The following is a 13,090-nucleotide window of genomic DNA, read 5'->3' on the forward strand; positions in this document are numbered from 1 at the left end:
AATTTCTACCCAAGCAGCATGACACGTAATTCAAGTAGTTCTTTTTGAGGTTAAACATTTAGGTACATATAAGTGTCTTATATCGTCTGAAAGTTTAAATTCTTGGTAATCTAACTGCACTGTCCAATTTACAGCAGCTATTACAGCGAAAACATGCCATGCTTTCAACAACAAAATATTTTTTTCACCGCCACAGGTTTGATACATTCACATATAAAGGTGAAATATTTACTTACATTCTGAAAATCTTGCTCTGATTTGTCATCCAAAGGGTCCCAGAGACGTTATGTAGTGTCGTTTTTGTTAGATAAAATAATTTTTCATATCCCAAAAAGTCCCTATAGTTGGCACCATCGATTTGGGAAATCCACTCATTCAACTTGCAAAGAAAGGAATCTGAAAATCTACCCCTAAACTTGGTTTCAACAAGTCAAAATACGTTTGTATTTATTCCTCAGACACCCTAAAATGTAATCAAACTTGAATATATCTTTCGGAAAGAAGTATGTTCAATAGGACACCGATTTTAGTGAGTGCGCAACTACATCAGGGCACACGAAGAAACCGATTTTGAAGACTGTCTTCATACAAAATGCACGCTAATAGCGTTTCAATCGGTGACATCACTCGCTCTGAGACCTTGAAGTAGTTGTTCCCCTTGCTCTGCAAAAGCCGCGGCTTTTGTGGAGCGATGGGTAACGATGCTTCGAGGGTGGCTGTTGTCAATGTGTGCAGAGGGTCCCTGGTTTGAGCCCAGGTAGGGGCGAGGAGAGGGATGGAAGCTATACTGTTACATATGTCATTTAGGCGGAAATTGAGAAAACGGGGCCCCATCCCTAACACTGGAACTACGAGGCCTAGCCCAAACCATGAAAAACAGCCCCAGACCATAGTTCCTCCTCCTCCAAACTTTAAAGTTGGCACTATGCATTCGGGCAGGTAGCGATTTTTACAGGCTACGCGCTTCAGCACTCAGCGTTCCCTTTCTGTGAGCTTGTGCGGCCTACCACAGACGAACTGACTTGTTGGAAAGGTGACATCCTATGATGGTGCCACGTTGAAAGTCACTTAGCTCTGCAGTAAGGCCATTCTTTTGCCAATGTTTGTCTATGGCGATTGCATGGCTGTGTGCTCAGTTTTATACACTTGTCAGCAATGGGTGTGGCTGAAATATAATTTGAAGGGGTGTCTACACACTTTTGTATATATAGTGTACATGATTGACATGTATATAAAGTACATTTTTCTTGTGAAATTTTAAGTTGCTTGGCAAATCTAATAAATTAATGTATTTTGTTATGTTTTAGTGTTTACATTTTAATGTGTGTAATTGTCTTACACTTCAGGCCAGGACAGGTGGTCTGTGATATCTGTGATGAGGTCAAAGCTGTGAAGTCCTGTCTAACCTGCACGCAGTCCTACTGTGAAACCCACGTTAGGAAGCACTACACACTACCTAAACTACAGAGACACACCCTGGTGGAGGTAACTGGAAGCCTGGAGGAGAGACTCTGCCAGGAACACAACAGAGCTCTGGAGGTGTTCTGCAGGACAGACCAGAAGCTGATCTGCTTCGAATGTTCAGTGACAAAGCACAAAGGTCATGACATGATCATTGAAGAGATAAAACAAGCTGGAAGACAGGTAGGTTCTGTTCTCTTTTTTTGTACCTGATGATGCTCTTTAAAGAAGATATTGAATTTGATAATAATGATGTTCAGTCAAACAAGCTTTTTCATCGTATGTTCTGTAAAACAACAAGTGTTTTTCATCAAAATTATGGATTCTTACTCTGTTTTCAAGACTTTTGATAGAGATCAATGTCAAAGACTAAAGCTGACCTCAGTTGACGGTAGGTGTACAATCAAGAAATACATTACCCAAACAATGTATTTTGAGACCTTTACACTGTGTTCAACAACATACATACAATTTTAAGACCATTAAAAGAGGAAGATGAATTTGTTTAGATTAATAATTCTTATTTCATAATGATTGTTTGATTAATATGTCTTTTTCTTTTTAGTGTATGTCAGTGCAATTAAAGTCATTATTTTTCTATTCCCTTATTTCTTTAGAAGTGCTGCCTCCTCCTGGTGAGATCCAGTTCCTGTCAGTGACGTCAGACTCTGTGTCTCTGAGCTGGGGTTCTCCTGAGGGACTGACAGGAGCACAGAAGTTCAGAGTGACCTGGGGATGTGACGGGGAACAGGGGAGCCTGAGGGTGGAAGATGGGTATAATGTTGAAATAGATGGACTCCAGCCTGGTAAAAAGTTCCAGTTCAGTGTGGCTACAGAGGGAGAAGATGGCACCCGAAGCAGACAGGTCTCAGCATCTGTATTTACTGGTACAGTAACTTGAGTTTGTCTTTGGTTATTTGCTTCTAGGGATGTTGCTTTTTCATGTGATGTCCAAACAAGACATTAAGCCTATAACTATCTTATATTTTGTCAAACATATTATATTTCTTCCTAGTGGTCCCAGCACCCAGGGACTTACAAATAAACCAGTCAGGAGCGACATCCTTCACTGTCAGTTGGTCCAAGGCTGAAGAATTGGAGAAAGTCCCACAACGCTTTGTCATATCCTACTGCATTCCGGGAACAGAGCCCTGTGCAGCCAATACTGAGGACTCCTACAGAACTCTCTCTGGCCTGCTACCTGGTACTCAGTACACCATCAGTGTCTCAACTGTGTTGAACAATGGAGAACAGAGCAAACCTCTCTCTACAACCATCTGTACAAGTAAGCCGCATACCGACTCACTTCACTTCTGGGGGGCTCAATTGGACAAATCTGAACTAGACTGAACCATTTTTCTGAAGAGAAATTGTGTGCTTGTTTTAGCTGTCCAGAAAGTATTATTATGGTAGTCTAAGAAGTTTAGAATTGTAATTGTTAGAGCCTAGTGTTGTAAAAGGCTAAAGAGATGAGTGGTGTAGTGACGCAGTACAGGGGTAGTTGTTTTTAAATACCCCGAAGACATGCTAATCTCCCCTGTTATTGGTAATGTTGAGAGGTTAGCATGTCTGGGGGTATGATGTTTGACCCTCTGTAACTTTCTCACTCATCATTATTCATGATTCATTCAGGACTATCTGTAATCATGGTAGTATCCACATTAATGTAGATATGTTATTATATTCTTATTTATAATAAAAGTTACTCCAAAATGACACAATACATTATTTACCATTAATTTCTATTAGGCACAAAATATTCTGGAACACAACCAAACAATACTGCAAATGCATCCAGCAAGTTTGTAGTCAAAAGCTTGATGTAGTCATTGGGTGCTAGGAATATGGGACCAAATGCTAAACCTTTGACCACTTTATTTATAAGAATCTTTAGGGGTGTCAATAAGTTGGACCCCTACCTTTTTTGAGAAAATAATATATATATTTCTATGAGCAGTTGTATTAGTATAAAAATAATATCCCCATATTTTTTTTGCAATATAGGCCAGTATTGGATTTATTTTATACAGTCATTATTGCTCATCTTTATCAAGTGGTTCAATCATTTCTCACGCCACTGTATGTAACAAATCACCTTGCTTTTAATAATCCAATACTACTCTGTTTTGTGTTATTTCTGTTACACAGACCCTTCTCCTCCAAGCAATCTTGTTATATGCTCCTATAGTGCGACCTCTGCCAAACTGATCTGGGATCATCCTGATGGCATGGAGGACATCCAGCACCACTTCAGGGTGACATGGTGTGACAATGCCAGTCCAAGTGAGTCCTTCACTACCAAAGTAAACTGTGGAAATGTCACTGGTTTGACGCCAGGGACGGAGTACACCATCACAGTCTGCACCATTGACGAGATAAATATGGAGAGTGACCCAGTCTGTACTAACCTACATACAAGTAAGTAATCAATTGCAGTTTTAAGATGAAAAGGAACGAGAATATTTTTTTTTAACTCTAACATTTCCCTTTTTTGATTGCAGAGCTCACTCTGAAACGTTTCATGCAGAAGTTGGGACTGACACAGCATTTTGAGGAGAAACTGTCGTTGAATGAGGTGATTTCAATCGATAGTCTAACTCCTCAATCTCTACCGTGGTGTTTTCTGAAAGAACTGATGAGGATGAACGTCTCAGCAAGAGATGTAAAGAACATCACCACTGATAAGGAGGATCATATGAAGGTAAACCCTCTAGACCTTATCACAGCCCTGTTTCTGTGCTCAGATGGTTTCCTGCAACAGGAGATGGTCCAGAAAATGTCCATGTGTCAGTTTGCTGTTCCTCTCCTGCTGCCCAACTGTGACACAGAACAAAGCACTTTGATGCTGTGGGCCCTGAGGAACATAGTGAAGAAGTTCAGGCCATCTTCACAAGCTGACTCAAAGTCCTTCATAGAGGAGAGAATTGTACTCTCTGATATTCCCATGGTGTCATTTGTTGGGCTAGGAGAGAGTACCTTGTCTAAGTCTCAGATTTTTAACAAGTTACTTACTAAGCCTCAACAGTACAATGAAACATTTGTTCATCATAATATGGAATGTGGTAATGTCCCTCGTACAATCTCAGATGGTCTGGTTGAAATCAGCTGGTACCTTCCATGTGGGAACAGAAACATAGACATCTTCACTAAACCTATGGCTGTGGCCAATCTCAGAGGAGACATCAAGGCCTTTGAAAAACAGTTCTCCTTTCTGTGTCAAACATCGGCTGCAGTTTACATTTTTTGTGATGATTTAGAGACAGATTATGCGATTTTGGAAGACAACTCAAAAGCAGAGTTATTTCTGGTTGTCAACTCTCAGAGAAAAACATTCACAGTAGACGCATTGAGAAAATTCACCTCAGAATTCAATATCAATCCAACAAATGTGATTGTTAAGGAAAATGAAAATGATGCAGAATTTGTAAAAACCTTGCAGTTATCTGTCGGTAACATCACCGAAACAAGTCCAAACAGATTGACAATTGAAAACATGGCTGACGTAGCTCGTCAGAGTGGGATTCTGGTTGATGAAGACAGTGATGAGTGTCAGAGTGCCAAGAAGATGGCAGATGAAATCACCAGCAACATAAAAGACACAGTAAAATTCAAAGACAAACAACTACCCTTACAAGGGCAAGTCTGGAAAGAGATTTCCCAGTTAGAGAAAGAGAGATGTAGGCTTAGAAAAGCAGGGGGTCAAGACATTGAACACTACAAGAGCTATCTGAAGAGAAAGGAAAAAGAACAGAGAGAAATGCAACAAAGATTTGGTATGACAGAAGCAATAACAATCTTCATAACTGGCATGTCAAGTTCAAAAGTGGAGCGATCTTACTTCCTCAAATGGATGCAGATTCATTTGGACGATCTGACTTGGAAGAACTTGTCTGGTTTGCGGGAGCGGTACAAAGAGCTTTGCCAAAATCATCCAGAGAAAAAAGACGACATTGCAGATTTGGATAGGAAAATGTCTAATTGTTCCTTGGGACTTGAACACTTTCTTCGTGAGTTGGGCCAGCTGTTTGAAGCCTCCTGCTCTCTCCCTGAAGACAGCCCTCAAAGGCAACAGATGGAGCATCTCCCTGGATTGTGTGCTCAGATGCTGTTGGATGGTTTCCCCGTTGAGCTTGTGGATGGAGATGCATCAAATATCCCTCTGAAATGGATATCAGCTGTTCTGACTCAGCTTCATACTCTTGTGAAATCTGACAGCAAGATCCGGGTTGTGACAGTTTTAGGGGTCCAAAGCACAGGGAAGTCCACTCTCCTCAACACCATGTTTGGGGTCCAGTTTGCTGTCAGCAGTGGAAGATGCACCAGAGGGGCCTTCATGCTACTGATTCAAGTCAACAAAGAACTCAAGGAGGAGCTGAAATGTGACTTCATCATGGTCATTGACACAGAGGGGTTGAAATCACCCGAGTTGGCCCAACTAGATGACAGTTATGAACATGACAATGAACTGGCAACACTGGTGATTGGACTCAGTGATGTCACTATCATCAACATCGCCATGGAAAACTCCACAGAGATGAAAGACATCCTGCAGATTGTTGTTCATGCTTTTATCAGGATGAAGGAAGTGGGGAAGAAGCCAGTATGTCATTTTGTGCACCAGAATGTGTCAGACATGTCTGCTCATGACAACAACATGAGGGACAGGAAGAAGTTGTTGGAACAGTTGAATGAAATGACCCAGGCAGCAGCCAGAATGGAGAAGAAGGAGAATATCACCAAGTTCACTGATGTGATGGAGTATGATCCAGACACAAGCAGCTGCTACATCCCAGGACTCTGGCATGGGACTCCCCCTATGGCTCCAGTCAATGCTGGCTACAGTGAGGCTGTGTATGATTTAAAAAAGAGCTTAATGCAAGACTTAATAAAATTCCAGAATAATGATGACATGACACATTTCCTGAAGTGGACAGAAAGCTTGTGGGAGACTGTGAAATTTGAGAAATTCATTTTCAGTTTCAGAAACAGCTTGGTTGCAGATGCATACTCCAGATTATGCTCTGAATACAGTAGTTGGGAATGGGCCTTCCAGAAGGAGATGTATTCCTGGATGGTGGGTGCTGAAACAAAAATGTCTAACTTTGGCATAACAGATCCAAACCCCCAAATTAGCATAAGAAACATGCTGAAGGACTTGATGTGGGAAGCATCAGAGAAGATGGCAGTTGGAGAAAGGGAAATCCAAGACAATCTAGTGAAATACTTTGAAAAGGAAGATGGCCATGTCAATCTGGTGGTAAAATACAAGGAGGACTTCGTGTCCAGTGCTAAAACACTGAGACGAGAGACAGAAAACACCGTGAAGAACACTCTACTGGAAGCTGTTGAAATCAAAGAGGGAATGATAGAACTGAACAACATCAAGAGTTCTCAGACAAATACAATGGAGAAGAAGGTGCTAGATCTGCTGCAAACCTGTAGACAGAAAAAAACGGATTTATCAGAACAGGACCTCAGAGAAGAGTTTGAAAGTATGTGGGAGGAAACTCTGTCTGATATCAACTTTAGTGGACTGCCAGAGAGAGATGTGGCTCAGGATGGCTTCCTCATGTTAAGTGGAAATCTATCAAATAGGGGCAGTCATGTCAATAAAATATTGGTTGGAAGCAGTTTGGTAGATTGTGGGAAGACAGACTTTGTTGTGAAATCAGTTAATTGGTTGCGGAATGCTGAAGGCCTTGCAAAGCACATGGATCATTACCATCACAGGAAAAAACTACAAGTCTTCTGTGATGACATCATAACACGGTGTCAGGTGTTTATAACCCAGAAGGTGAAAAGTAAAACAGGTTACCATGACACTTACATCAAAGAACTGCTGAACAGGATTGATGAAACATTACAACAACACACGAAACGTAAAGTTAGTGAGGAGTGTGAGGTTTCTCTCAAACAACATATCTGTGGCATAGCAGCCAGAGAGTTCCAGAAGATGCATGATGATTTCATTGAAGTTAATAACCCAAAGAAGTGTCTGGAACAGTCTAAGAGGAAGTACCTTACTGATTTCATAGACTTATTTCATAACCAAGATCAGTGCCTAAAGAAAGCTGAGGAGTTCACAAAGCTCTTACAGCCAGCTGTTCAGGACTATGTGTCCAAAATGATTGGTCCTGATGTAGTTGATGAAATTAAGACCGGTGAAGGGTCAGAGGATTACAGCACACGGATGTCCTTCCAGTTCTCGGTTTTGAAACAGCTCCTGACTGATAAAGAATATGAGAAATATGGAAAGTACATAAGAAATTATGAAAAGTTTGTGAAGGACTGGCTGTTTGACCAGATTGTCCAACAACTCTCAAAGGACAGCTGTCTGGAGAAATTGGAGATGAAACATCTTTCAGAGATAGTCAAGATAATCACTGATGCAATTTCTAACATCAGAAAAACAACTAGCACTATAAAAGATATAAAGACTTTCATTCAGAACATCTGCAGTGCCCTTGGAGAGAAGCTTGTCTTTCCAAAAGATGCTCTGGATTCCATTATGATTCTGAACTCTGCAAACACAGAGCAGTTTGCTGACTACCTCACAGAGTTTGTGGGGGAAATGGAGCAGACCGTGGCATCAGAGTATGACCAGAGGACTGACATCAAAGAGAGGCTCAGATCTCTGCCATTTAAGCCTCAGGACAATATGTTCACCAGTCAGTTTGGCTGTGGGGAGTTATGTCCCTTCTGCAAAGCACCCTGTGAAGCAGGAGGTAAGGAGCATGCCAAACACTTCACCTCTATTCACCGTCCACAGGGTGTCACGGGTAGGAGGAACTTAAAGACAAGAGTGTTATGGACTAACATATGTTCCTCTGATGTGATTAGTGACTACACATTCCAGACCACCCTGACAGGAGACAAATATCACCCCTACAAGGACTACCAGACATATTACCCTGACTGGACCATAACTGGAGATTCCAGCATCAAGGCTTCAGACTACTGGAAGTATGTGATGGACACATACAATGAGAGAATTGCTAAAGACACAGATGCACTCCCTGCTGATATCCCAAAGGACTGGAAGGCATTAACACATGATGATGCAATGAAGAGCTTGAAAAACATATTCAACATGAAATAAAGTGGAAAACGATAGCATGACTCTTCTTGACCAAAACATAAAATTGGCCAATCAAAGATTTCAGACATGGCGACCAGAAATAACTCACCAAGCATGAACATGGCAACACAGCAACACAAAGCTAGGAGCCATTCAATCAAGAACTTTTGTATAAAATAAATAGCAATTAGCACTTCCAAAACAATGTGTGATTTGATAAACAACAAAGGGGCCCCCGCCACTAGTTTGTCTTCAACTGATGGAGGGGGCTATGGAAATGACTAATAAAACATTACATTTTGGTATTCAGCTGATGGATGGGGCTATGGAAATGAATAATTGTCACGCTCTGACGTAGGAGAGCTGTGTTTTCTCTGTTTAGTTAGGTCAGGGTGTGATAGGTGGGTGGGCATTCCATGTTTTGTGTTCTCTGTTTTGGCCGGGTATGGTTTCCAATCAGAGGCAGGTGTCTGTCGTTGTCTCTGATTGGAAGCCATACTTAGGCAGCCTGTTTTTCCCTGTGTTTTCGTGGGATCTTGTTTTTGTGCAGCTGTGTTTGAACAGCCCCAGAACGTTACGTTTGTTTCAGTTTTCACCTGTTTCTTGTTTTGTTCGGGTTCACTAAATAAATATGTGGAACTACCGGCACGCTGCGCCTTGGCTGGTTTATGACAGGGAATATGAAGATAGCGAACGTGACAATAATAAAACATTACATTTTGGTATTCAGCTGATGGATGGGGCTATGGAAATGACTAATAAAACATGACATTTTGGTATTCAGCTGATGGATGGGGCTATGGAAATGACAAATGAAACATTACATTTTGGTATTCAGCTGATGGAGGGTTATGGAAATGACTAATAAAACATTACATTTTGGTATTCAGCTGATGAAGGGGGCTATGGAAATGACTACATTTTGGGTAATGATTAAGACAGACAGTTCTGGTCATGAGGCATTTATATTCAATCACTGGGTAAATATAAAAACTGAAATTACCATTGAACAGCTTCCCCGATTTCCGACTGTAACTTTAAAGAAAGGAACTGTTGTTCAGAGGCTCCATCTGTGACAATATTTGTATATATTTAACTAGCAAGTCAGTTAAAGAACCCCTAAAGGATCCTCCATGAACCTTTTCTTTTTAGACTGCATCGTATATAGTTAAGTTACTATGCTTTAAGGGCTACTGTAGTTACATTGCTTTAAGGGCTACTGTAGTTATATTGCTTTAAGGGCTACTGTAGTTGCATGCATGCCTTTCCATCATGTAACAAGTTAATTATGCTATTGTTATTTTTTTTGTCTCAGATGTAAAGAATGTATTTACATATGATTTCACAAAAAAATTCTCTGCGTTATTTTATTGAAGAAAAATTCATGTAATATAATTCTATGATTCATCTACTTATCATCATACGAACAAATATGTATAACTCTTATAATTGAAGGACTTTTTGAATAAAAACTGTTTTGACATGAAGTTAATTTTACTTTATTCCCTCATACAGTACCCTCCACTAATATTGGCACCCTTGGTAAATATGAGCAAATCAGGGCAGTGTTTTTATATATTTTTTTAATTGTTTATCCTCTTGGGCTTTCATTCAAAATATTCACACAAATCTAACCTTTAATTAAAGTAAAATAATTGAAAGAAAAATAAATTCTCACCATAAAACAAATATTTTTCTCAAATATATGTGTGCCACAATTATTGGAACCCCTTCATTCAATACTTTTTGCAACCTCCCTTTGTCAAGATAACAGCTCTGAGTCTTCTCCTATAATGTGTAATGAGGTTGGAGAACACATGGCAAGGGATCTGAGACCATTCCTCCATACAGAATCTCTCCAGATCCTTCAGATTCCGACTCTCCTCTTCAGCTCATCCCACAGGTGTTCTATGGGGTTTAGGTCAGGGGACTGGGATGGCCATGGCAAAACCTTGATTCTGTGGTCAGTGAACCATTTTTGTGTTGATTTTGAGGTGTACTTTGAATCATTGTGCTGCTGGAAGATCCAACCACAGCCCAGTTTAAGCTTCCTAACAGAGGCTGTCAGGTTTTGATTTAATATCTACTGGTACTTGATGGAGTCCATGATACCATGTATCCTAACAAGTTGTCCAGGGCATTTGGAAGAAAAACAGCCCCACAACATCAAAGATCCACCACCATACTTCACAGTGGGGAGTAGGTACTTTTGGTGGATGAGGTACTTTTCTGACGATCTTTCTGTCTACGCCAAACCCACATCTGACCATAGAACCCGGTCCAATTTAAAGTTCCAGTAACGCTTGGCAAATTGTAGGCGCTTTAGTTTTCTGTTTGATGACAGCAAAGGCTTTTTTATGGCAACCCTCCCAAACAACTTGTGGTTATGTAGGTGGCATCTGATCGTAGTTTTGGAGACTTTCTGACTCCAAGACCCAACTAACGTCTGCATTTCTACAGCTGTGATCCTTGGAGATTTTTTGGCCACTCTAACCATCCTCCTCAATGTTCGTGGGGTCAATATAGACACACGTTCTCTTCCAGGCCGATTGTTAACATCTCCAGTTGCTTTAAACATCTTAATTATTGACCTGATAGTGGAAATGGGCATTTTCAACCGTTGAGCTATTTTCTTATAGCCATTTCCTGATTTGTGCAGCTCAACAACTTTTTGTCACACATCATTACTGTATTCTCAGATCTTTCCCATAGTGATGGATGACTATGGGAGCTTGGCCTGTGTGTCACTTCATATTTATACCCCAGTGAAACAGGAAGTCATGGCTTACCACTTAAGTATTCCTAATCACTCAGGTGAATTTAAAAACATAAAATATGAATGGGAATATACTTCCGTTAGATTTTACTCATTAGAATTTATAGGGGTGCCAATAATTGTGGCACATATGTTTCGGAGAAAATATTTTTCAGATAATTTTTTTTCAATCATATTACTTCAATTAAAGGTTTGATTTTTGTGAATATTTTGAATGAAAGACCAAGAGGATAAACAGCAAAGACATTTTTTTCCACAGCTCTTTTTGCCCATATTTACCAAGGGTATCAATATTTGTGGAGTGAAATATTTTAACTATTGAGTAGGATGAATTCCTTCCAATCTACCTTATATTATTTAATTATACCATGGATATCAGACCTCAGGATAAGACCCAGATGCAGACAGTAAGAAGTAACAAAAGTGTATTACAACAACAGGGGGCAGGCAAGCAACAGGTCAAAAGCAGGCAGAGGTCAGTAATCCAGAGCAGAGTCCGAAAGGTACAGAACGGCAGGCAGTACAAGGGTCAGGCAGAGGTCAGTAATCCAGGGCAGTGTCACAAGGTACAGAACGGCAGGCAGGCTCAGGGTCAGGGCAGGCAGAATGGTCAAAACCGTGAAAAATGTAAAACAGGGACTATAGAGAACAGGAGTATGGGAAAAATGCTGGTAGGCTTGACGAGACAAAACGAACTGGCAACAGACAAACAGAGAACACGGGTATAATTACACAGGGGATAATGGGGAAGATGGGCGACACATGGAGGGGGGTGGAGACAAGCACAAAGACAGTTGAAACAGATCAGGGTGTGACAATGGACATTTTATCTGTTCACAGACTCTTAATAATTACAAAATATGTTATAAATGAATAAATCATCAAGATTTTTTAATTGATTACATAATGTAGTGCTTTGAATATAACTTTATTTGTAAAGTGGTTTCAATGCGTTATCAGAATGTTACAGTTATACAATAAAATATTGTTATTAGAGATTGTATCAATAAAATAAGTATGAACAACAACCCTGAAACATGTATGAAAGTGAGTGAGAGAATGAGGAGGTGCAGGTTTAGAGAGAACACGTTATTTGATATTAAGTGGTTTTACAATATCAACAGCTTCAACAAATCATCTGAGTATGTACCTCTGAAAGCATCCCTGAGCTCCTCCACTCCTGTCTGCTGTCTCTGCCAACATCTTAGGACCCATCAGCTCCACAAAGTCCTCTCTGCTGCCACCTAGAGGAATATTCAATTGACTGGGGGCTGAGAGGGTTTAGAAGAGATGAGTGAAGGAGTACATTTACATTACATTTAAGTCATTTAGCAGACGCTCTTATCCAGAGCGACTTACAAATTGGTGCATTCACCTTATGAGTAGGAGAATGAGTCAACAATTAACAGGTAACATTTATGATGGTACAAAGTATCAAACCAAACCTGTTTTGAAGGAACACATTTCATACTGTACAGTTTCTAGATCTCTGTTTACAGTCAATGTCAGCAGAGAACTGGCATGGAAAGTCCATCTAGTCGGTCAAGAGGAAGGTGCACGGGGTGGGCTTCTCCCAGGTATGTATAGTTTAAATATTAGCTATATAGAGTTTAAATATACTGTATGTAGGTATGAACCATCTGCCCTTTTTCCATTCAGGTGGATTGAAGCACAGCCTGAATTGCTACACATGTACCTCTAAGACATTAACTACATCATCTTATTTATTGCTTCTAATGTGTTTCTACTAAACTCAGCAAAAAAAGAAACGTCTC

At 40.3% G+C, this 13,090-nt stretch overlaps 1 protein-coding gene across 3 annotated transcripts in view; it reads left to right on the forward strand.

Annotated features, from left to right (window-relative positions):
* LOC106610529 (interferon-induced very large GTPase 1) overlaps window positions 1–10,026 on the forward strand; it is a 59,925-nt gene extending 49,899 nt beyond the window's left edge. For all 3 annotated transcript variants that reach the window (XM_014209914.2, XM_014209917.2, XM_014209916.3), the window contains 6 exons: window positions 1,347–1,644; window positions 1,804–1,852; window positions 2,079–2,348; window positions 2,477–2,746; window positions 3,610–3,879; window positions 3,963–10,026. In XM_014209914.2, the coding sequence (XP_014065389.1) occupies window positions 1,347–1,644; window positions 1,804–1,852; window positions 2,079–2,348; window positions 2,477–2,746; window positions 3,610–3,879; window positions 3,963–8,560 (5,755 nt within the window). In that variant the 3' untranslated portion in view covers window positions 8,561–10,026. The remainder of the gene's footprint in view (window positions 1–1,346; window positions 1,645–1,803; window positions 1,853–2,078; window positions 2,349–2,476; window positions 2,747–3,609; window positions 3,880–3,962) is intronic.
* The last annotated feature ends 3,064 nt before the right edge of the window (window positions 10,027–13,090 follow it).

Source organism: Salmo salar, chromosome 04 (assembly GCF_965601325.2).
Source record: "Salmo salar chromosome 04, fSalSal1, whole genome shotgun sequence".
NCBI classification, from domain to species: Eukaryota; Metazoa; Chordata; class Actinopteri; order Salmoniformes; family Salmonidae; genus Salmo; species Salmo salar.